Source organism: Canis lupus, chromosome 14 (assembly GCF_011100685.1).
Source record: "Canis lupus familiaris isolate Mischka breed German Shepherd chromosome 14, alternate assembly UU_Cfam_GSD_1.0, whole genome shotgun sequence".
Lineage (NCBI taxonomy): Eukaryota > Metazoa > Chordata > Mammalia > Carnivora > Canidae > Canis > Canis lupus.
Genome location: NC_049235.1, coordinates 12,974,817 through 13,001,381, shown reverse-complemented (window position 1 = coordinate 13,001,381; position 26,565 = coordinate 12,974,817). Strand labels below are relative to the sequence as shown.

At 38.4% G+C, this 26,565-nt stretch overlaps 1 protein-coding gene across 3 annotated transcripts in view; it reads right to left on the bottom strand.

The window, feature by feature from the left end:
• The window catches only part of GRM3 (glutamate metabotropic receptor 3), a 209,358-nt gene that overhangs the window by 44,815 nt on the left and 137,978 nt on the right, over nt 1–26,565 (bottom strand). For all 3 annotated transcript variants that reach the window (XM_038556665.1, XM_038556667.1, XM_038556666.1), the window contains one exon: nt 24,945–25,800. In XM_038556665.1, coding sequence (XP_038412593.1) covers nt 24,945–25,800 — 856 coding nt within the window. The remainder of the gene's footprint in view (nt 1–24,944; nt 25,801–26,565) is intronic.

The window sequence follows — 26,565 nt, the reverse complement described above, 5'->3', positions numbered from 1 at the left end:
TGGGATGGTTGATGGACAGAGAAAAAGCCACGGTGCTTCATGCATAGAGAATACGAGGAAAGTGGTGCAAGATATAATGTTGGAGCGGCAAGCAAGGGACTGCATCCTAGTAGGGTCATATGGACTCTGGTAATGTGTTTAGACTTTATTTTATCATTCATGAAAGGTGTTCAAAGAATATTATGATTAGAATTATACTTAACAGCTCACTCTGATTGCTATGTGGAAAAGAACTCTAAGAGCATAATAATGAAGATAAGGAAAACCATTAAGTTAGTGTTTCAGGAAAAGAAGCAAGAGATGAAGGTGAATAGCTTGGAAGAGGAGTACATATGGTAAGAAATGGTCAGAGTTAGGATATATCTTTTGAAGTGGTGCTCATGAACATTGGAAGTGAAGAAAAGAGAGCCCATCTTTGATCAATTACAGATTTTTATTTAAATGGATGGATAATGGTGCCATTAACTGAGAACGATAGGTAAAGGAACAGGTGGGTTTTTTTCTGGAGATCGAGGAGTGAAAGGAGAAGTGAAAAGAAAGAGCTTTGAAATGGATAGGTTAAACTTGAGATTATTTTAGATATCCAAGATTAGATGTCACTGAAATCATTAAATACATAAATCTAGATACCCACGGAGAGATCAGGAATAGAGAAAAGACATTTGTGAATCACCATTGCATGGCTGATGTTCCATATTAGGGACTTGATCAGATAACTACAAAAAGAGGATTGGTAGGATGGGGCCCTGGAGCACCCCAACATTTAGAATTTGTACACAGGAGGAGGAAGAGGAGAGAAGCATGCTAAGGAGACTGAGAAAGAAGGGCCAGTGAGCAAGGAGAAAGAGGGTGTGGAATAGTGGAAGTCAGAGAATAGTGTTGTAAATGGGAATAGAAGCCATAGAAGCCTAAAGAGGAAGGGACAATGAAGTGAATGGTCCATCACTGCATTATAATCACCTCTTCATTCCCACATATTCTCCAACAGATTTTATTTTTATTTATTTTTATTTTTATTTTTTTTTTTTTTTTCCAACAGATTTTAAATTCCTAACAGTATAGATTGACATTTTTCCTGCTTCAGTGCATAGGTCCAGGACCTAACACATAGTAGGTGGTTCATTAGTATGTTCTGAAAGGATAAATGAATACCGAAGCCTAATAAGATGACAGCTGAACCCTGATGAGGCTTAGCAAATTCGGGAAATATCTGCACTGACCTTTGGCCTAAACAGTATTTAGAATATTCTGTAATAGTTAACATTAAAAGCAATTTAATGAAACAGGACTCAAATAGTGTATTGAAAAATATTCATTGAAAAATGATGGACAGCATGATAGAGTACGCTATACAGGAGGGAGCCGAAAAGAATGAACTGTATTTTGAGCTAATTTTATATTCATAAATAAGATTGGAATCGTAGTTCTGCTTTGATTCACCTCATTGAAAGTGAAAGGGAAGAACTGAGTGTTTCCCCACAGGAAATCTAAAACTGAATATAGCATAGATAGTAATGGCCTTATTGCTTCACTTTCAATAATGTATCATTTTATAATTTAATAACAATCGTAGGGAGATACATTAGAAGGGACACATAAAGCATTTAGGGTTCCTTGGAGAATGCTATTCATAATTTAAAAATTATTGTGATAATTGTTGGATAATGAGGAAGCTCATAAGTCATATCTGACCTACATCTTGATAAGCTTCTTTTTCTCTGAGCTCTACCTGTATTTTTAAATTGGACAAAAGAATAAGATTTTGTTTTTCTTTCTGTTTTACTGTTCTCAAACACCTGTTTTTCCCACTGAGAACTTCTTCATCCTATTTCTAAATATTGGAGTACCTCAGGATTCTGTTCTGTGTAATTTTCTCTCTCTATATGTTTTCCCTAAGTAATTTTACCTATTTTCTGTCAGTTTAAATATGCCAATGATTCCCAAATTTCTCTAATTAAGAAAAGGGCTCTGAAAAACAGGTGATCAAATCCTACTGCTTACCAAGCTGCATTTTCTTGAAAGTAGGAATAGATGTCTGTTTCATTCATCAGTGAGTTGAAATGTGGCTCGACACTTAGTAAGCTTCAAGAAACGTTTGTCGAAAAGCCATAATCAGGACGTGATGGGGCGGCATACTGTTCTTGGTCTGCCCGGTTAATTACTAACAGCTTCCCTCTTTGCTAGAATGCCCATCCGCCAAATCCTGCTTCTCATTCAATGCTCCATTCAAACACTGCCTTCTGCATGAAATGGTGTATCTTCTCAGCTACACCTGACTTAACTCTCTTCTACATACTCCTAAAACTTTAACCTTTTATGTTTAAGTCGGGGTATAACTGACATAACATTATATTAGTTTCAGGTGTACAACATAATGATTCCATATTTGTGTGTACAGCACCATGATCATCACAATAAATCCAGTTAGCACCCATATCTGACCTTTTTCTGGTAGTTAGCCATGGATGGATTAATGCACGAATAATAAAATGGAATAATGTCAATGCTGAACATATTCGTGATAAAAACCCGAGTCTTTCTCTTCCTGCCTCAGTCTGGGATCTTTATATACATTGGATCATTTCAACCCTTTCTTTTTGTTCTTCTCTAACATGAATTGGCAGGTGGTATAGACTGAAAAGGGGCTTCTGTTTGTGAGGAGACTTGACTACCTATGAATTAGAAAGACATTTTATCCTGATTTGCCCAGGACTGTCCTGGTCTGTGCACGTTGTTCTGATATAATTATTTATAGAGCTCCCTTTCACTCTGAGCAGTGCCTGTGGAGAATGATAAGTCGATGTTCACTTAACTTCTGAGGGTGTAGAAAAGCTCAGTCCTTGACAAATTTCAAAGTACTTTGTGTTCAGAAAAAAAAAATAGAGAGAGAGAGAGAGAAAAAACAGTAATATGGAATTGTGTAATAATTTCTGCAGAATCTACGTTTGCATATGATGGTGGAAACTTGGCTGTCCTTATTTCCTTTTGCATAAGGAGGGGTGTTTATTTCCTTGGGATCAATTTTGCTTACCATTAACTATAACGTTACACTTGGATAGGGAACATTGCTTAAAACCAAACAGAACAACCAAAGGTTATCTCTTATGGGGTGTTTAAAAAACATCGTCACAGGAGGCCATTGGCATTTGGATGTAGCTTAGAGAGGTGGCATAGCTGACTTCCCATATACATCTCAGCTTGCTAATTGGTTTTGTCCTCATGAAATTTCTAAAGCGTTTCCCTAATACGAAGGCAAGCTTCTAAAAGTATATACATATTCTGTCCAGCAGATGGCGTGTTTGCAGCAAATTGCTCTTTTCTCCATTGTTCCCCACCCCCACCCCTAAGAACCTAACTACCAGGTTTCTGCCAGAACCTGCCCTATTCAAGGTGACATATGATGCTGTTAAAATAAAATATAAAGGTTAGAGAAAGATCAGTAATAAGTCCTAAATTGAACATAGATTTCAAAAAACCACCTGTAAAAGAGTCTAGAAATTAATAGTCCATAATACGATGAAAAACCCCAGCTGACATCAAAGGAACCTCTTGCCTTCTTTTTAAAGAATTCTGTTTAATGCATAATTCACTGAGCCCATGAAACATTCTGGGAAACTTTTGGATGGATATCAGCCTTTTAATTCAAAATTATGCACTCTGGGAAATGGCTGGCACTGAAGGTGGCAAGCCTACTAGGTAATTTACACCAGCAATCAAATTGCAATTACAAAGGAGATTAAAACGTGACTTTAAAACAGCCTAACTCCACACTCAGGGCTACTAGCTGTTTGGTAAACATCGCAAGGGAGTCTGTAATTAAAAATTCCCACCCTCTTCAGCTTTCTTAGGGTGACAACATGAAATCTGAAGGGAAAGGGGAGAAAGGAAAGCTTCATTTTAAGTAGTCCTGGGAGGGTGTCTTCTATCTTCAAGAGGGTGCAATTCTTCTGAATGCATTCCATCCGCTACTAGTTGTTTTTGAAGTTGATGTTACCCTTGTTTTTTTAAGAATAACTTGAAAGTTTTTCAAATCTGGAGGCTGAATATAGAGGGGGTGAGAACATTCAGACTGCAGCCACGACACAGCCACATTAATTTGAGGCGCTGACTCGGAGGCATGGGCTTTATAAAGGAATGGTGTCATATGTCTTTTGATTATGCTTATATGGCTTATAGTCTATTTTCCACTTAAGGAGCTTTAAAATGCCATCTGGTCTGGATACGTGGGGGAAGCCTAAGGTGGAGGGCTAGGAGAAATGATTTAAGGCCTAAGATGATTTTAGGCTTTCTCCTCCACCCTGGGCACTTGTTTCCGTAGACCCCATCTTCAAGTGCATTTCTTTAGGATCTTGCCCTCAGCCATGTGCATGCTCAACCAGGGTTCTAGCTTATAAAATGTCATGTCTCTTGGGAGGTTGTGAATTGGCAAGGAATTTTCCTCAATAAAAGAATGAAGTTAACAGGATGGGATGGCTGGCAATGCTGCCAAAGAGTCCAGGCACTAGGATGCGTCCATATACATCCTCCCTAATGTCTGAAACTTTAATAGGGACCAAAGTGTGTCCTGCTCACCAACAACACATCTGTGTGGCATTATATCCTTTCAATGCTTAACTCACACTTTGTTAGAATCTGATTTCAACCAAGCCAACATGCTACATGAACCCCAAATGAATGGTCACTCTTAATGTTAACAGTGTTTTAGAAATGAGATTGTTTAGAAATTCAATTAGTGTTATCTGAACCCTGAGGTACATAACTGATTAAATAATGAGGATATATAGGCCTCATTTTAAAGACATTTAACTCTGCTTCCTTGTAGGAACTTGACTCTAAGCAGATTGAGAGATTAAGATATTTTGGATGATGCCCAAGATGTCTCATTTCTAAGGACCCATGAAGCTGGAAAAACGTTCAGAGACTCTCAGAAACATAATTAATTACTGAGTTAGGCCCTTAGAGACAGGAACTGCTTCAAGCCCGATATGGACCTTTTATCTAGTTAATTAGCTTTATGGGGAGAGTTTTGCACATTTAGCAGATGAGTATAGATTTTATTACTTGAAACACAATACAATTTATTTTTATGTTGTACTTTTAAATTAGGGGGGAAAGAAGGAAAATAATCTTGGAACTCTGAAATAACTCAAGAAATTCTGATAATAATGAGGCTCACTATGATTAGGCATCATTCTCTCAGTCAAATTATATCTCCAAAGGAAAATAAAAATTTAAGTATAATGTCCTCTAAATAGACCAATTTATTCAAGATAAGGGGCTTTTGATGTTACTCAGTTTAATTGTTTATTATGTAAAGCAAACTGGTTCTCTGTGAATGAGTGAGACTCTAAAAACGTGTTCATAAATCCATTTGGTCCTAAATCTGAAGTGACTGAGGGAAGTTTACACACAATCCCATCATTTTCACGAAACATATGAAGTGGTAAAATTGGCATATTATTCTCTTTACAAATAGATCAATTTTTACACATGAAAATATCCTGGGAGGCAATTGCCCTTGGTGTTCCCTGCAAATGTTGTGGGGGGATTTCTCAGCAGCTATATTCCCCTTCACAACTGTGATGCCCACTTTGACTCTGTTTGCAATTTAAGCAGGCTTTAAAACTACCTAGTCACCTGTGGCTGGAAACAAAAGTTTCAACAGTAACACTTTTAAGGTGAGTCAATTTCAAGTTCTTGACTGGAATTCTAACAAGAGTTTGGAATCAACACAAAGGGAACAGGCATCAGAGGTGAAACCAGTTCTGTAGCCACCCACTCCAAAGTTGACCATCTTTTCTGTTGCTTTTTGTCTTCTGAAGCACAAATGTACCAGCACAAGTGCTTGTGCCAAGTTTTGAGTCACTGGGAATCAGTGGAGAGCTCCCAAGCTCACTTCACATGCACATTGCAAAATTGGTCACTTTTCAACAGTGAAAAAATTACTCCAGCCTCTTTTCTTTTATAATCATATATATCTTCTTATTTGTACCTTTAACCATTCTCACTACTTACTAATCTTTCAAAATAGGGTAACTTTCAGACAGAGTTCAAGTGAGCAAGCTGCACTGGTTGTGGATACAATGACGTCTGGTTGCTCACACCTTCATTTGGTTGGGGCAGAGTGAGTACAATTTTTTGTTCTAGACCAGAATTTTGCTAGTCAGGATAAAAATCAGTAAGTTTAAAGTCAGTAAGTAGAAAAGCTTATATTACATCACATTTATCATATATATATATATAAATAATATATCAGTAGATAATTATATACCTATTATATAAACTTTCTATTACATAAATGGAAATATGCCTCTGATTTCCTCATCCAGCATATGAACATAAGAGATGGAAGAAGGAGAAAGGAAGGAAAGCAGGCTCTCGGATGGATGTCAGGGTTCCCAACACCACCTGAGTTCTATCACAGTGCCTCCATTTTTAATAGTGTTTAAGAAATAATTATGCTAATTTTCTAAAAAGCTCAAAAAAACTTTGGCTAAATAATCTTGAAGGTTACTTCCCATTTTGCCAAAATGATCCACTCAGTGAGCTGTTTGGGAACATCTCAGTGTGTGAGGTCAGATGCATGTGAGGTAGCATCAAGGACATAGTTGAAGGTTTACGGATATTTGCCATGGAGGCATCAGATAGGTAAAAGAGTGTCATCCAAACTGCCGAATCTCTACTCATCTACCTTCATTGGTCCCTGGAGGGGACACTTCCTGGAGAGTGAGTGGGGACATTGCAAAAAGGAAAAATCTAATACCTAGGACAGAGAAACAAAACTTCATGGAGCAATTTAACTCCTTTTATTGGTTCTTTTAGGACTAGGCTAAAAATGGCTTAAAGTTAGAAAGTTGGTTCTTTATATTAGCTATCTGAAAAAAAAATTGAAAAGACATAAAGCTAAATGTTTTTTCCTGGCCATTCAGCAAATTTACTGTTGTCCCTTATCATGAATTTCTCCTCTAAGGATGGCTTATGAAGCAATTGGATGGCACACCTCATGTGCTATAAACAAAGATTTACGGTTAAAATGAGTTGCCATCAGTTCTTGCCCTCCTTTTCTTACTCCTTACCTGATGTTCCCTTTATGGTGAAATTTACACAGAAATAGATATCCTGGGCAATTTTATGATGAGATCCAAACAAACAGGAAAAATGATATACTGGCCACTGTTGATTAAAGATGCTCCCACAGACAAGAAACAGAATAGACTACATGAAATTTCGATGAAGTGGGAAAACTGACCCATTGTTTTAGTGGTACTAAAAAATTTAAACAGAAACTATTCTGTCATGATTTTTATGAAAACAGATGGAAACTTATTCTAATGGGTGTACTTGTATGGGATTTGATGTGTGTGTGTGTGTGTGTGTGTGTAAGAAAGGGAGGGAAATGTGTGTTTTAATTAAAATTTTCTAAAAAAAAAAAAAAAAGAAGAAGATTCCTTCAAGGAAGATTGTATTCTTTGATCTATGACATAACTGAGGCCCAGAGAGCTTAGGTAACTTGCTCAAGGCCTCAGGGCTAGTTAATGTCACAACTTGGGGCAAACCCTACATCACCTGATTCTTTGTTCAGTGTACTTCATTTATATCACAATACTTGGTTTTATGCAAGTTATCTTCAATTAGAGTTACCTTCTGTGACAAAGTCATTAAGCTAAGATTGGCTTCAGGAAAGGAGACATTTCTAAATTTATAGAGGGAATATTTTCTGTCAACATATTATGTGAGTGGTTTCCAATTTAGAGGAACCAAGTAAGATTATTTCGTCATTCTTGGTGAAGTGGGACCAGAATATGAAACTGCTGAGGATACAGAACACATCAACATTGTCATTCTTCATAATAAAAGCAGTAACTATTCATGAATTTCAAGTAGAATGCCATGTTTTCCTCATTTCACTTTATATCCATGTGATTCTTGAAAACAAAATTTGTGCTTGCCAGGTTACCAAATGATAATGATGACCACAATCACATAATGGGTCTCAATATTTTCTTTCTCAAGCGTTAATGACCAGAAGTTTCTAGAATCTTGAACTTTTGACAAGGGTTGAGACTGAGCAAACCACTACAGGCCAGAATTTATGCAATTTTGCCTAGGATAGAAAATGCAAGATCATCACAAACTAAAGAACAGCAGCTCCTACCAGTTCTAGTTTGGGGATCTTTAATATGTCTTGCATATTAAAGTTACACAAATATTCATCTGATTTTAAAATGATTTATTCTTTAAATTCTTCTCTAGAGGCCTTTCTTGAGCTACTCCTTCCCTCTTCTCACTCCCTAGGTGAAAACTGCATTGCTTCCAACAATGACTAATAAGCACAGTTTGTTTGCAAATGATATAAAAATCAAAGGAGATACTGTATGTACAAAAATCAAGGGAGATACTCTATGTACATGTATATTTTTAAACGTGAAGGTCTGAACAAGTGATTTTATTGCCCTAATATTTCAGTTATAGCTCTTAAGGCATCCTACCTCATGTTATTGTTTCAAGATATATGGTTGCCTCTCCCAGAAGATTATCAGTGGGGGTAATGAGCACATCTTTTTCTTTGTCTTTCTTCCAGTCTCTAACATAAGAAGGATGCTTCAATAATTGTTGCATAAATGACTTAATACTTTGATCAATGAAGCCCATACATGATGGTCTTCTCATTAATAATAAATATCACGGGGATAGAAGTAGGCCACTTTCTTTTAAAAGATTATATTTATTTTGAGCGAGAGAGTGATAGCATGAGAGCAGGGTGAGGGCAGAGGGAGAGACAGATTCCCCACTGAGCAGGGAGCCCGATGCAGGGCTTGATCCTGGGACTCTGGGATCATGACCTGAGTCCACAGGCAGACACTTAACCAACTAAGCCACCCAGGCACCCCAGAGGTAGGCCACTTTGCATCAGTAGCATGCAAAGGAAGTAAAAAGGCTAAAACAAATGGATTGGCTGACATAGCACAATTCAATTAGGGCTTCTGTGCTGTGGGGGCAATAGGCATACAGAGAGAATACCTTATTATCACCCCAACCACTCAGTGATTTTTTTTTTCTTTTTGTAGGTAGGATCAAGAATTGTATGGTAGGAAGTCTAAATGGTGAGTGTGCAAATGTCTACAGAATCTCACTGTTATTTGGCAAGTTCTTTTGTCCAGTCTTGAGTTGGAGTCTAAAAATTACAACTTAATATGAAAAGTAAATTCATCTGTGCCTAGCTGTTAATGTATGATAGAACTGATTTGGGTTCTAGTTGAGTACCTTGGAAACTTTAACAAAAGGCTTACTTTTCAGAAGTTAAAATATCTTAGATTCCTCAGTATTTATAGAAGATATATATTAGGATGTCAACATTGACAGGTTTTCTTTATTAGTAAGCTTTTTTGATGTATAACCATAATTTTGAAATGTGTCCTATTCTAAATCTTTGACATTGCTCCTGTCACTTCTCTCATGGAACTTCCTATGGCTTCTAACCTAACTCAGGGTAAAACCAAAGTCCTTTACAAGGTCCCCCAGGTTCTGGACTCCACCACCTCCCTAACCTCACTTCCTCTATCTCCTACATGTTAACTCCCTCTGGCCATCCAGGCTTCTTTGCTTCCCTCAAACACAGCAAGTAGGCTCTCACCTTGAGCTTCGTTATTCCCTTCCTGGGGATGTTCTTTCTCATATTTCCACATGCCTTGTACTCTTACTACCTTTAGGTCTCTGATCATGTGTTAAATTGTCATGAAGTTTTCCCTGACCACTTCAGATAAGACAGTAATGTCCTACGTGTCCTCCCAACACACTTAGATGGGACTCCCTAGTTTACTTGCCTTGATTTATATTTCTCTGTGATGTGTATAACCCTGTGACATGCTGTGGATTTACTAGCTTATTTATGGAACAGAAGCTCTGCAAGGGTTGGGACCTTGTGAGGTTTCACTACTTAATTCCTAGGGTCTGGGGCTGGGACTGATGTACATTAAGGTCAGCAATAAATACTTAATGATGACAGGACATTTACCTGGTTCTTCAAAATCCACTTCTAATCCTATTTCTTTTAGGAAGTCTTCTCAGAGTAAGCAGAATGTGGACTATAGTACTCTTAACTACGCACAGAAATTTTAGTCTTCCCAGAAGCAAGAACACCTTAGTCATATGAAAGGTAAGGGCAAAAATACCGTATCTGCTCATTCTATTTGGCATGCAACAGATCTGTTGTGTTTCTAAAATATGAACAGATGAGGTTTGGATGAGCTAGGTGATTTGCCCCAAGCCACAGAGCCATGCAGTAGCAAATCTAGAATGAAGATGAATTTTGCTGATTCAGCGTCTCTTGCTCAGCTTAGTGTCAATATTCTCTCAAGACTCCAAGAACAGATACAACCAGACTGGTTTTGCCTCCAATAACATTTTTTTCTGCTTTATTAGATAGGTATCATCACCTGCCTATTACACTGGAAGTTGAGGGGACATATCATTGGATCATGGGCAAGTGACCTCAACTCTCCCATCGTCCATTTCCTCATCAGTAAAATAATAAATAATAACATCAACTCAATTGGGTACATAGGGTGTGGTAAGGATCTAGTCAGAGTGCATTTCAAAGTGTTTTCAAAATGATAAAGTGATTGTTGACCTACATTTCACAATTTGTTATGAAGGTTCTATAAGTCTGATTTTTTTTGGCAGCGTCTTCATTTTAGTTTCTTGACTATGTGAGTTCTTATGATGGCCCATCAAACCCGAGGAACAAGAAAATAAGCTCCTTGCCATACTGTGGCTTGAGATATAGTAAAAAGGGATGAGCCTGCACACTCAGGGGATAGTATTTATTAATGACTTCAGTCCAGGGTCTAGTAGTTCAGATGGCTAAATTTAAACCCTAGATGCCAGTGAAGTGGAATGGAAAGCTGGAATATCAAGCTTCTGTTTCCTTACTTCTGTTGTCAAATGAATTGCTCTACGTCATTTCTCCAGGTATCTGCCACAGTATTTGAAAAGAAATTGTGACATAATGTTCTGAAGAAAAATAAAACGAAGTATACTTCCCTTTTCCTTTTCTGTACTGTTAGTGCATTAATTCAGCAGCAAAAGACCCTTGCCAGGCAAGACAGAAAAAAAGAACTTAATAAATTTCCACTGAAAAGGGAGGAATTAATGAGAAGCGGAGTCATCTGCAGAATAAATTCATAGGGAGAATTTAGGTAGGCAAAAGCAATGAATGAACCCATCTCTGGAAATTAGCACTTCTGCTTTTGTTTTAGAAACATTTTGTTTATATTTTTTCTGTTTAAAATATTTCTGGAGCTGACACAGAGTTCTTGATGAATAAAAATGAGGGGGATATCAATAACTACATTATCCAAAGACTTGCTTTTGATTATTAAGAAATGATAACTTTTCTTTGTTTTACTCTTATTAAAATTGGTATAATAAAAATTTAGGGTTTTATTAGACCAGGAGCATTTTAGGGACAGAGAAAAAAACTTTAAGTACCCCTGAGAAGCTGGTACAGTGCTACCATGTAATTCTTGGTGACCGGGTAGCCTACAAACAAAGCTTTGTGGTAGAGAATTCCTAAGAAGTCCTACTTTATGAAAGCATCAATGGTATTTTTAATATTTTAAGAAAGAAAACTTGATTTGTGATGGATACTATAAAGCAAATTACCACAGTGACCCAACAATATGAACACAATGATAAAAACTTACCAATATGCCAAACAAACCTACAAAATTACTAGGGCCTTGGATGGAAATTCTGAAAGAGTTCAAGACCCAGTATTATCTCCCTTTCTTTTATTATTTTTCTTTTAATTAAGTATGTACATCTGTAATTAGAATGAGAGAATGGGATGATGAAAAAAATGTAGTCTTGATGTTTAAGACATGATGACCTGAAGCCTGATTGCTTTTTTTTCCAATTTGATTCTTGGAAATAACAGTATGATATTGCAAATACTGATTTACTACAATTTGATGCTCTCAGAGGAAGGAGTGAAGTATATAATTGGAGGCCTTTGCTATGAGTCATTCTTTTTTGAAGATACCATTATGGCACTTAATGAAAGAGTTAACAAACTCTTTTTTGAATAATGAACATTTTGGGGCAACTCTTTATTACTACTGCGACTGCACATAGTGAATTGAGCTAGATGACGGTGGGACCATACCCTTGTTCTAGCTACAAACTTTTTTTTTTTTTTTCCTTAGGAAGCAATAGTGGAAAATAATGCATGATTAGGAAACAGACAGCTTTGGGTTGGCTTTGGAGGCTACTTAGCTTTGCAAACTTGAAAAAGTCATTCAAGTTCTTTGGGTCTCCATTAAATCTATAAAACAGAGGGACTAATGTCCACTCTCCTGACAGGGTTTTTTGTAAGAATTTATGAATGAAGTATATAAAATAGTTATTGTCAGTCAGGTGGCAATCAGTAAATGCTAGTTTCTTTTTCTTTTCTTCCCCCTTTTCTCATCTTAGAACTTTCTTCATTGGTTTAGCTGAAGTTCAGCATAGAGATGATAGGCCAGTTACTATAAACAATGTGATTTTGGAAAAATTTATACATTTTTATGCAACAGGACTGGAAATGTACATTTTTGGATTTAATCTAAAAAATTCAGATCAATACTGCTTCAATTTAGTTTTAGTTTCTAAAAGAGCTCTGAATTTTAATGCAGGTTAAAAAGAAATAAAACATTTGAAAATTTATGAACATGCCTTGGTAGAATGATCTCTTCTCTTGGAAACTATTTTTCTCCCTCCCTCTTTCTTAACACATCTTATTCAGATCTAGTGTTACATCTTTTAGGAAGTCTTCCCTGACTCCCTGCTCATTGCTGATCCCTCCCTTGTATGTATATACTATGCCACTAGACCCTTTCAAGATGCCAAAGATGAACTGCAATAGTGTAAAGGCTATATTCTCATATTGCTGGTACTAACTGTGAAGCTACTTGAGGGACAGAGAGAACTTATTTATTCATTTTTTCTCATCCTTTGTAGTATCTGACACTAATTCACATTGAGTACCAAAGATTCTTTGAAAAGTGCACAAATCCTCCCCATATTTAAAAAAAAAAAACAAACTTCTCTAGCTGCACCAGAACTTCCCAGTTCTGTTTGTGCTTTACCATGAAGAACAAATTATGTAGGATTCTTTTTCAATGGTCAAATACAAGACCTCTAGCTAGCCAACTGAGTTACCATAGGGATATAACATACAGTCTTGTCTCAAAAATGAATCTATGTAAGCTAGACTAATGGCTCTCGAACTATTCTTCTTTACTTCGGTTCTTCAATTGTCTTAGTTTTTTCTATGATATTTTAAAAGCTTTTGTTAATTTGCTGCAATCTGCTAGGAGGAGTGAATGAATGGACAAGTAGTCAGTTAATATTAGTGGCCTGTAGGAGACAAACATTCATAATGGAATCACACTATATCATCAGGATTCTTGGTCATAAGAATGAAACCAGAGGGCAATCTCTAAAGAAGGTGACATAGGGAGCTCTTGTACTTCCCTCCTCCCATGGACACACTAAGTTTACAGCTACACATGGAGCATTTCCCTCTAAAGAAATCCAGAAATCAGCTGAGTGATGTCTATACATTGGGCAAACAAAAATACCCACACTGAAATGTATGGGAAAGGCTGAGGTGCACTCTTGCCATAAACTCCACCCTTAGCACAGTACCACACAATTAGGAGGACACCTGCAACTCCCAGCTTCTCCCAGAGGAAGAAAAGGGTTTGGACCCAACATCTACATCCTAACTTTTAAAACTCCCACCTGATGGAAGCCCCCCCCCCCCCAAATACTTACCTCTAAAAGCCAACAGGGCCTGTATCTACAAAATCCACAGGACTACCACAAAAAGAGAAGCAATTATTAATAGACAACACTCACTACAGCTATTACTTCAGAGTTCAATGCAGGGAGAGCAGACAGAAAGCATCCATCACCCAGTTACTCCCTGGAAGGGGCCTAACTACATACAATAAATAAAATCAGAAATAAAAGAGGAAACATTAAAATCGACACCACACAAATACAAAGGAACATAGAAACTACTATGAATAGTTACATGCCAACAAACTGGACAGCCTAGAAGAATTAATTCCTAGAAACATGCAACTTACCAAGACTGAATCATGAAGAAATAGAAAATCTGAACAGACCCATTATTAGTAAGGAGATTGAGTCAGTAATCAAAAACCTCCCAACAACAACAACAACAAAAAATCCATGGCCAGATAGCTTCACTGGTGAATTCTACAAAATATCAGAAAAGAGTTAATACCAATTATTCTCACATTCTTCCAAAAATAAAAGAAGGAACACTTCTACACTCATTTTATGAAGCCAGAATTACCTTGATATCAAAATCAGATAAGGAAACACAAGAAAAGAAAACTGCAGGCCAATATCCCTAATGAACAAAAATCTTGAACAAGTTATTAGCAAACCAAACTCAATAGTACACTAAAAGGATCATACACCATGATCAAGTGGGACTTATTCCAAGGATGGAAGGATGCTTCAACATCTGCAAATCAATCAATGTGATATACCACATTAACAAAATAAAGGATACAAATCATAAGATTGTCTTAATAGATGCAGAAAACAAAAAGCATTTGACAAAATTCAACATCCTTTCATAATAAAAGCTCTCAATAAACTGGGTAAAAAGGGAATGCCTCAACATAATGCGTCCACAGATAACATCATACTCAATGGTGAAAAGCTGAAAGTTTTTCCCTTGAGATCAGGAACAAGAGAATGATGGCTACTCTTTCTACTTTTCTTCAACATAGAGTCCTAGCCAGAGTCATTAGGAAAGAAAGAGATAGAGATATAAAAGGAATCTAATTGGAAAAGAAGAAGTAAAACTGCCTTAATATGCAGATGACATGATATTATATATAGAAAACCCTTAAAGCTCCACCCAAAAACTGTTAAAACTAATCAACAAATTCAGTAAAGTTACAGGATACAAAATCAATATATAAAATCAGCTGTGTTTCTATGTGGTAACAATGACCTATCAGAGAAGTTGAGAAAATAGTCACATTTACAACAGCATTAAAAAGAATAAAATACATGGAAATAAACTTAACCAGAGGTAAAGAATCTGTACACTAAAAACTATAAGATGTTAATGAAACTGAAGAAGACACAAGTAAATGGAAAGAAATTCTGTGCTCATGGATTGAAAGAATTTATCTCATTAAAATGTCCATTCTACCCAAAGTGATCTGCAGATTCAGTGCAATCCCTATTAAAATTCCAATGGCATTTTTCACAGAATTAGAAAAAAGAATTAAATTTGAATGGAACCACACAAGACTCCATCCAAATACCCAAAGCAATATTGAGAAAGGGGAACAAAGCTGGAAGTATCACACTGTAATTTCAAATAATATTATAAAGCTATAGTAATTAAAACAGAATGGTACTGGCATAAAATCAGACACATAGATCAATACAGAATAGAAACAGAATAGAAAGCCCAGAAATAAACCCATGCATATATGGTTAATTAAAGTATGGCAAAGGAAGCAAGAATATACAATGGAGAAAGGATGGTCTTTTTAATATATGAAGCTGGGAAAACTGGACAGCTTCATGCAAAGGAATGAAACTGGATCCTTATCTTACACCATACATAAAAATCAAATTGAAATAAATGAAAGACTTGAATATAAGACCTGATACCATAAAACTCCTAGAACAAAACACAGGGAGTAAGTTCCTTGACCTTAGTCTTGGCAATGGTTTTTGGATTTGACAGCAAAAACAAAGGCAACAAAAGCAAAAATAATCAAGTGAAATTACATCAAATGAAAAAGTTTTTTCATAGCAAAGAAAGCAATTGACAAAATGAAAAGGCAACCTATGGAATGGGAGAAAATATTTACCTACTATCTATGTGATAAAGGGTTAATATCTAAACTATTTTAAAAGCTCATACAGCTCAGTTGCAACAAAGAGACAGACAATCCAATTGAAAATGACCAGAGTAACTGAACAGATATTTTCCCAAAGAAGACATTCAAATAGCCAACTGGTACATGAAAAGACACTCAACATCACTAATCATGAGAGAGATGCAAATCAAAACCACAATGAGATATAATCACACACCTATCAGAATGGCTGTCATCAAACTGACATGTAACAAGTGTCAACACGGATATGGAGAAAAGGTAACTCTTGTACACTGTCGGTAGGAATGTAAACTGGTACAGCTACTGTAACAAACAGTATAGAGGTTTCTCACAAAGTTAAAAAAAAAAAAACCTACCCCATCTCACATCTTGGTTTATCCCCAAGGGAAATGAAAACGAAATACTGAGAAGATATTTACATTCTTACACTCATTATAGCATTATTTACAATAGCCAAGATATGTAAACAACCTAATTGTCAACAGATGAAGAGATAAGATGTGGTATATATATACAACTGAATATTATTCAGCCATGAAAAAGAAGGAAATCCTGCCATTTGGGACAGTATGGAACACCTTGGAGGCATTATGCTAAACGAAATAAGTCAGACAGAGAAAGACAAATACCATATGATATCGTTTATATGTGAAATCTAAAAAAAACCTGAACTCATAGAAACAGATTAGAAAAGTTGTTTACCTGGGGCTAGGGGGTTGGGGTAAATGGGAAGATGTTGGTCAAAGAATATAACCTTCCAGTTGTAAGATGAATAAATTCTTGGGACCTAATGTACAACATGGTGATTGTAGTTAATAATATTGTATTATATGTTTGAAAGTTGCTAAGAGAATAGTTTTAAAATGTTCTTACCATGAAAAAGTAGTGGTAATTATGTGATGGGATGAAGGTGTTAGCTAATGCTGTGATGGTTATCATTCTGCAACAAATAAATATCAAATGAACACATTGTACATCTTACACTTAAAAATGTTATATATCAATTTTATCTCAATAAACCTGGAAGAAAATTTTTTCAAAATTAAAAAAACAAAAAACATTGTCATAGAACATCTAATCATGTTTGGTTCAGTGGCTTAGTGTGTGTATGAACATAATTTTGTATTTGAGATATTATTTTGGAAATGTAATATATGGTCAACTCTGTGCTAGTGAAACTGTTTATAATTTGTTATGGAATTAAGTTTCTGAATATTCTGAAATGTGACTTAGTACTGTAACTTCCGGGGACTCTGCTACCTTACCAAATTCTAATTTATCCTAGACAGTGGGATGAATCCTTTAACTATCATAGTTTTGAAATGAACTAAATACAAGGGATAGCTGGAAGGCTCAGTGGTTAAGCATCTGCCTTCGGCTCAGCCCATGATCCTGGAGTCCCGGGATTGAGTCCCACATTGGGCTCCCTGCATGGAGCCTGCTTCTCCCTCTGCCTGTGTCTCTGCCTCTCTCTCTCTCTCTCTCTTTCAATGTATCTCTCACGAATAAATAAATAAATAAATAAATAAATAAATAAATAAATAAATAAATAAACAAACAAACAAACAAATAAATAAAATCTTAAAAAAAAAAAAAGAAATGAACTAGATACAAATGAGGGCTTATACTACCACAAGTATAATGCTAGGGGGTTGGAGGAAAAAAATGTGAAGAATGACTATGTAACTTTTCCTGGTGATATCACAAAGAGTGACTAATGATACTATGGACACTTGTTGAATGTTCAAAGTAAAAGAGAGGTGAGAACAGTGACCAGGCATTGAGTTCTTTAGCCATCCTCAGCACCTGCTCCTCAGGATGCAACATCACATCCTTAATCTTCAGAAGCTGTGCTTACTGCTCAGGTGTTAGGACAACTTTGTTAGGTTCCTGGGAAGGTTTACTAAACCCAGTTCTGGGAAAGATCCCCTATGATCTCCTGCTTCATTAGAAAGTCCTCTATTTTAGCATATAATTGCCATGATAGAAAATTTTTTTCTGAATCCATCAGGAACACTTCCCTTTATCTATTTTGGCTTTCTAGTGTTCTGTCAAAGATGAGTAGAAGCACAAAGAGATATGGAAGTAGAAAAACATGTGTTTCCAATTCAACTGAGATTAGAAACTTTTAAAGACCGGGTTATTGTGGGAGAACACCAGGTGTCCCAAAGGTCAGAAACATAGGCTAAACTTATTTTTAAACTATATGTTAGCTATAGTGTTAGAAAATGCTCAGAATATTTTCCTCAATCTCCAGACACTTTTGTAAGTGATAGTCCTATAAATACACCACAGTGTCCAAAAAGCCTGGAAGCATCTAGAAGATAGTATATTCATTGTACGTTTTTCTGATTGTCAGGGTGGTGGAACTCATTTCTTTCATACTTCATGAGGGATGATTACTTTTTTTCTTGCTTTCTAGACAGGATGGCTCTTCCAATGAATCATAAGGATTATGAAATAATAATAATAATAATAATAGTAACTATATGATAAGAATAATAATAAGCATCAACAGCAGAAAGCTCAAGTCAAAGTGGAAAATGAAGTTGTCTAGAGCCTCCTGTTCTCTACTGTGTGACCTTAAAATGAGCATCATTTCTCAAGCTTCTAAGACACCAAAGCACAGATGCATGGTGCATAAACAAATAAGTAGCCACATTAGTGGTGTCCTCTGGGGGTTTAAATCTTATTCTTGTGGCCCCAGGAAGCTGACCAAAGAGAAAAGGGAAGAAAGAAGTACAGGATATTTATCTTTACATTTTGGAAATGCTTTTGATCAGCAGAGCTGGAACAAGTTTCTGTGCTTTTGTGGGAACTACAAATGTTCCAGGGAAGGAAGCAAGATCAAGAGCAGTTTGCTCTTTCAGGGACTTCAAAGCCCATTCATCTAAAGATGTGGCCATTACCATTTTGGCTTCCTCGCTGTGCCTTGGATGGCCCTGTACTTTTCAAGAGGAGAGCCTTGCTGGGTTGGGGCCAGCTCAAACATATTCCTTGGAGTGCAGTGTTCCAGAAAATCTGCCCTTCCTGGCCTGTGCTCTGTGATTACAGTCTCAACCAGGAGTGATCCTTGGACCTACTCGATGAGTCAGACACAGAGGTGAGTGGGACAGGGTGGCCGGACTACTCATTTCCTGCCTCTGTTCCTATTCCAGGTAGGGAGAATTGTAAACATAAGAACAAGGCTGCACCATCCCCACCAGGCTCCAGGTCTCTGATCTCAGTAGCCTGTCTCCTTGCTGAGACTAAGAAATGACCATACCTCACTTCCCCGTGCCCTACCTCCCCAAAAAAGAAAAAAACAAGCACCAACCAAATGAGCAACAACAACAAAAAATGCCAATGCTGTGTGTTTCTCCAGTCCTATTATGACCACAGGTCCAGCATATGACTTGTCCCCTTACTTGCAAGTCAGACCCTGGGAGTGAGATTTGTTCAGTGAGCTGGAGACTTCTTCTGGGCCCAACTTAAGATATGTAATAGCTTTCCAAGTCAAAACAGAAACTGAAATCAAAAGAGAACATAAAAACTAGGGCAAGACCCTAATACCACAGGCCCAATAATCCTGCTCCTATCATTGAGTGGCCCCATGATGCAGGGACCTCATCTGTCCAGTTCATGGTTGTATGCCCAGGTCCTAGTATGAAATCTAAACACACCTGTGGAATGAATGACTAAAGCAGGACCTTGGTGTCACCTATTTCATTATGTGATCTTGGATAAATTTCCTATTGTGTCAAGTTCTCAATTTCTCTCTTCTCAAACGTTCAGCCCACCCACCCTTGTGAGTCACACAGAGAAATTCCAAGAGAATGCCTCTTCGATAGAGGATATGTCTTGGAGCACCTCTGGCAGTATGTTCAGTAAGTGGGAGCTCTTCCTTTTCTCTTTTGAATTGGGTGTACTCTGGTTACCACATCACTCTGACAGTTGAGTTCACTTTTATGTGCTTCAGTAAGTGAAGATAATAATGCTGACATCCTGAATTTCCACCTCTGTCAAGTGAGGAGTAGGGGAAAGTTCATCTTTGAGGAAGGCCTTTTGTCACTCTATGATTTTATTCTCCTCCACTTTCTGGAATTGGTCTCAGAATAAAAAGTAAGAGAGATTGCACTGTACTGTGAACACACAGAAGTGACAGTGATACTGCATTTCTTTGGATGTTTAATAGCCCTCTCTATTTCCTCTGTTTTTAACTAACTTGGTAGTTGAAGCTTTCCTTTTGGATGATGAGCACATGGAATTTTACTCAAAGTAATTTTGAAAAGTCAAATGACAACAAACATAATTTGCATTTAAATATTTCTTTCAGAATTCTGGATGACATGGCTCTTTCAGATGGAAATCATTTTGCTAATAACAAAAAAAGCTTTGATAAAAAATTTTAATATCCTAAGATTTAGATTCTAAGGCTCAGCTTCCAAAGTTGAGTGTTTTATGAACTACCTCAGCTCCAACTAATTGGGAAAGTGGCCCAGGAGTATTAAAGGAATCATAAAAAGGAGAACAGAAAGAAACATATTTCAAACTTATTGATGAATGGATAAAGAAGATGTGGTATATATATATACAATGGAATATTACTCAGCCATTAGAAATGACAAATACCCACCATTTTCTTCAACGTGGATAGAACTGGAGGGTATTATGCTGAGTGAAGTAAGTCAATCGGAGAAGGACAAACATTATATGGTCTCATTCATTTGGGGAATATAAAAAAATAGTGAAAGGGAATAAAGGGGAAAGGAGAGAAAATGAGTGGGAAATATCAGAGAGGGTGACGGAACGTGAGAGACCCCTAACTCTGGGAAATGAACAAGGAGTGGTGGAAGGGGAGGTGGGCGAGGGGATGGGGTGACTGGGTGACGAGCACTGAGCAGGGCACTTGACGGGATGAGCCCTGGATGTAATGCTATATGTTGGCAAATCGAACTCCAATAAAAACATATAAAAAAAATCTGAAAGTGAAAAAAAGGTATTAGAAAGATGGAATTTATAGAAAATTTCATTTTCAGAGCATCTTTTGTTTCAAAAATAAAATGATCTTTAAAAAAAACCAAACTTCTTAATTAATCGTCTTTCATTCCTTCAGTCAACATCCCATTTATATCCAATGTATGTCAGAAATGATATTACGTATCTGGGATCAAGGTCCTCAGTATCCCAGGGTCCTTGGTGACACACAAAAGCAACCCTGAACGTGGTGACTGGATTTCAGTCTCTACTCCTGCCATTAACCAGATGATGACCTTGGACAAATCATTGTGGCTTTTGGGGCTTCATCTATAAAACAGGGATGGATAAGGGATCCAGAGCTAATGCTGTTGGTTTTAAATTTATCTCAATTACAATGACAGAACATAACTAAAGGGCAGTGTTTAGGTAATAGCAAACCATTCTAGAAGTCATATCCTTCTCTTTGTTGAAGTTCATTTCTTAGTGAACACAATATATACATTAAATTTTCATGAAAATATTATAAAACTATTAATTGTTTTTCTCATTTCTTATTCCTTTAGTAAACATTTATGTAATGCCCACTCTGTACCAAAAACTGTGTTGGGTATTTTGAGATCAGTGATGAAACATACATTCTCTGCCTTGGAAAAGTTCACAATGCAGTAGTGGAGACAGAGAAGGAAATACGAGTTTGGATGTCTAGCAATCTTTATAATCAACAAATATTTACTGAGCACCCTTTATGCTTGAGCTATGTCAGTGAAAAAATTGATAATGATTTCTGTTTTCATGGAGTTTATATTCAAGCGTGAAGATCAAACAATGGAGAATAAACATGAAAATAAATGCAGTGGTATGAGAGAAAGTGCAAAAATCATGGTGTATTGAAGAAGTAGAGCAGTTGAGAGAGAATTGGGGACACCTGTGGTGGGGTGGGGGCAGTGAATTCTTATTTTCATAAGGATTTCCTGGTGAGCCTCACTGAAAAGATCATACTGAAGTAAAGGCTTGAAGGAAGCAAGAGAATTAACTAACTATAGGAATATGTGGGGATAGGGCATTATAGGCCCAGAGAGCTGCCAGTGAAAAAGCCCTGAGTTTGCAAACAAGGGTGGCTGGAGCAAAGGGAGAAAGAGGGAGAGTGAAAGGTGATGACAGGAGAGCAAGAGGGACAGGGAGAGGGTGGATTGGGGAAGACCTCTGTGGGGCATTGCAAGGATTTTTTGACTTTTACTGTTGGGTGAAATGAGAGACCTCCCTAAGAGGTTGTGAACAGAGGAGTGACTTGCTCTAAGATTTAAAAGGGCACCCTGGCTGCCATGTAGGGAATGGATTTTGGAGGCTGGGATGGAGGAGGGTGAGATGAATCAATTGGAAAGCTTTTGGAGAAATGTAGCCTACAGAAGTTGGTGGCTTGGGCCAGGGTGGTAGCAGTGGAAACCAAATAAGTGAAGGTACTAGATAGGCAGATGCTGCCAGAGGTTCTAGGTGAAGGAAACAGACATGCACATTACATGTACATTTCATGTATAGAGGATACAAAGACAAAAAAAAAAAAAAAGGCATGATGTGGCTGCAACTATCTCTTGCCAGAAGAACTTTGGAACAAATGCAGTGAGTACAAGCAGATGGCTGAAAGAGGACTTTTCCAATCCAGATGAGCAAAGACTTTTTTGCTGTTTACTATTGTGCTTAGTCCATTGTGTCAATATTTAAGTTAGAAAAATAGAGATACTATTTCAGAAAAAAAAAAAAAACTAAAAAAAAACCCCTCTGCTTTCCTATAGATAACTAGGTTAGCCTTATTTTTCAAATGTACATATTTAGCTCATTTAGCATCTCAGTGTCCTCCCATAGTAAGGTATTTTCTTGTCCAATTCTCACAGTACTAATGTACTAGTGTAATGTGGCACTGGTGGCTGGTCTAAGTTGCCTCTCTACTCTGTAGTTTCCCTCTGTTTTCCACCCTTCTACCCTCTTCAGAAGTGGAGAATGCCTGGTAATGTTGAACAAATTGAGAAGGCTAAAATAGCACTTTGTGGTCAAGTTGACGAAGCTGAACCAAATTGTAGAATCAAAGCCAGTAACTGAACAAGACAGACAAAAAAGCAGATACTTTTGTTTTATTTATCCAAATAAATAAATATTTATCGAGGCCTTATTTCCTCACTTTTCTTTGCCACTTAAGACTGAGTCTGTGAAATGGAGGAAAAGATTTTGATTACATAAAACACCTTGCAAGGGCTCCCTAAAATCTAAGAACTCCCTTTATAGTAGCTACTGATGAGCGGGTAGATTTGTGTACTTGCATACTAAGGAGTAAGGAATGAACTAGAATAATAAGGTTAATGAATACGTGTGGTGAATAGAGATAAATACTAAGCCCAAGGGCAGTCAGAAGGGGGTAGGAAGGATGCTTATCTTATCTATCTTTAAAATTTAAGTGCATTATAGATGCTATTTACAGATACCTGTGAAACTCATTTATATTTAGAGCAACAATATTTTTTTCTTTTCTTTTCTTTTTTCCTTTTTTTTTTTTTTTTTTTTTTTTACTGATTCTGTGATCCATTCTTATTTTCTGGAGACGTCAGTGGAAACTGATCTGGGATTTTGAGATAAATGGTGATTTGATGTTATATATAAAGTAGATATTTGTTGTTTCTATATGGAATGCACCCGTAGGAATACAAGGCACAGAATGAGTTTAATCTCTACCACTTATATACAGTCATTCTAATGGAAAGAGGTATTTGGTAGATGAAAAGGAGAAATTACTGACATAACATATTTCCACTACTTTTGGCGCTCTCTGGGTAGAATGAGAAACAGATGTGCAAAATTCAGGCTGGTAATTTCTGTGCTTATTTTCAAGGCTGGTTTAGGAATTAGAATTTTGGGATAGGAACCAATGGTTCCTCTCTCAGTCCTTCCAGTGAGTTTTCAGGTCATTTGACTTCCAAGTGATCATCTATAATGGCGATGTGAGAACTGCCACTTATTCCAGTAACAGTATGATCTGAGCATACAAATTTTCATGTCTGCAGGGAGAAACCAACTGCAACAGACTACACAGATAAGAATGATGCCCTAATGGCATAGGAGATGATTATTAGCGATTCAGACAAATGAAAGCATTTTATCACTATATTTGGGGCATCAAGTTTTTTTTTTTTTCTCTCTATATTACTTACCATTTATGATTTGGGGTAATGCTAAAGTCCTCGGAACCAGTACGTTAACACAGGATATCACATACATCTTCGTAGAGAATACAAACCTAAAAATGTTGTGCTTTTTATGCTAGTAATGTATTGAAATGCCATGCTATCTTTACAAATATTTTACCATATTTAGAATCAAATGAAGAGGAAACAAAAGCCGCTTCAAATACACCTTTGCCTATTCACTGCAATATCAGAATGACTTCCATCAGCCTTCAATTTGTTTGCACTCGGGCTCCCAGAAAAAGTTTCATTTCATAACATCATTTGAGAAAACCTACCACTCTTAATGCCCACATGGAAATGTTCCTGTACAAGCAGAAGAAATAAACTCAAATGTCTGGAAATCACCATGGTCTGAGTATTTTTCCCTTTTTTGCCCCTAATTACCCTCTGAGAAAACAGCAGCTTCTTTTTTTTTTTTTTTCTCTCACCCACTGTGAAAGTTATGAGATTCTTTTGCTCGAATCACCCACAAGGAAGGCTTGGGAAGTTCACGTTCCTTAGAGAGTTGCCAATTCTGCTAAAGAAGATGAAATGCCCATATCACACGTGCCATACCCCACGGCTAGCCAGAGGGAGAACAAAGGTAGCGCGGCCACCGCAGGTCAGCCTAGCCTAGGGGGCCTTTCAATTTCATGTAGAGGGTCAGCCAAGGCATTCGCTCAAAAGTAAGAGCATCGGGGCCATCCCACGGCATCTTGGAACATCTGTTGGGGCGATTTCTGGCGATTTGTGGGTCAGGGGCAGAGGTACTGGATTCCGCCCGTTTACCCCCGCAGAAGATGATGCGTAAAGGCTCCTCGCTTACCTGTGAAGTTAATCTTCAGCAAGTAGTCCTTGTACAACTTCTTCCCGTCCAGGATCTTCATCGCGTCGCAGAGCTTGGTGGTGTTGGGGCAGAGGGTGCGCTGCATTTTGTGCAGGGCGTGCGCCATGGCGTACACGGCGTTCACCACGAACATGATCTTCGACTCCTGCTCGTAGTTGCTGCTGTCTAGGGCCAAGCGCTTGTCGCACGCGCGCCGGTGGTTGCGCTTGTTCTGGAGGCTGCACTGGAACTTCTGCTCCCAGAAGTCCCGGAACCAGGGGTTCCGGTGGTTGGTGTAGGGGTCGAGGCTCTGGAAGTAGCGGTCGAACTGGCGCACGGGGTGCGAGGCCAGCTCCAGCGTGATGGCGCCGTCGGCCACGTGCTCGCTGCCCTTGACGATGCTCTCCTGCGCGCCCCAGCCGTCGCTGGCCACCCAGGTGAACGAGGCGTTGGCGCGGCCCGCGGCGGCGATGAGCTCGCGCGAGTCGTCGCTGCGCATGAAGAGCACCACGACGCGCGCGTTGGGCTTCTGCAGCAGCTCGCGGACCACGCTGTCGTAGGACTTGCGGATGTTGGAGCGACCCACCTTCTCGGCCGTGGCGATGCAGATGTTGCGCTGGCGCGCTTCCTGCTCGAAGGCCTCGATGCCCGTCTCCCCGTAGTCGCCCTCCGACGCCACCGTGGACACGTAGGTCCAGTTGAAGAAGCGCAGGATCTCGGCCATGGCTTTGGCCTGGTAGAAGTCGGGGGGCACGGTCCTGGCGAAGTAGTCATAGCGCGACTTGTCGCTGAGTTTGGCGCTGGTGGACGCGTAGCTGATCTGAGGGATCTGGAAGAGGCGGAGCAGGTTTGCCACCTGGCGGGAGGGAGAGAGCGAGAGGGGCCCGTTTTAGACGCCTGGAGGTGGTAGAGGGACAAGGAGAGGGAATGATCCCACCCAGACTGCTTAGCCAGCCCCCCGTTTCACCTCCGGACGGCCGAAGTTTGCTCAGCCCTCTGCCAGGCACCCCTCCCCCCCGGCCCCGCCTGGACACTGGGGTTGGGATAGGAGGGAGGAGGTTTCCAGCAGGTTCTCTGTGCTCTGGGAAAGGGTGTCCGTGGAGGAGTGAGAAGGGCGGGCCTGCCTGTCTCCCAGGCTTTTGTTTGCCAGGCCTCGCAGGCTGCAATCCACCCTGTTCAGGTGTCTTCCCTGTGGTTAAGTTTCTGGAGCCTGCCATAGCTCAGTCAGGCAGTGAGCTACAGGGACTTGGCCACCCCGGTTTTTAGACGACTTGGCTGCGGTTGTATAGAGAGAGCCTGGGTGTTCTCTGATTCTCACTTCCCCCTCTTTTGCTAAAAATGGCCATCTCTGAAAGAGTTTAATTTGGGAACCTTATGCCACATGGACAGTCCAAATTAGACATTTATTATCTAGGTTAAGAAAAAAAAAATCGATTCTTTTTGGTCCACTCCAAATTTTAGGCATATGCTTTTCTAGACTTCCAAAAAGCTTGACCGACATTTTCTTTGCTTTCCTTTTCCTTTGGAAAATGTTGTTTCTGTTTGGACCATGTGGAAGGAGAGCATACAGATGCTATTCTGGTGGTATTTTTGATTAAAAAGCAAATAAGGAAGCATTAAA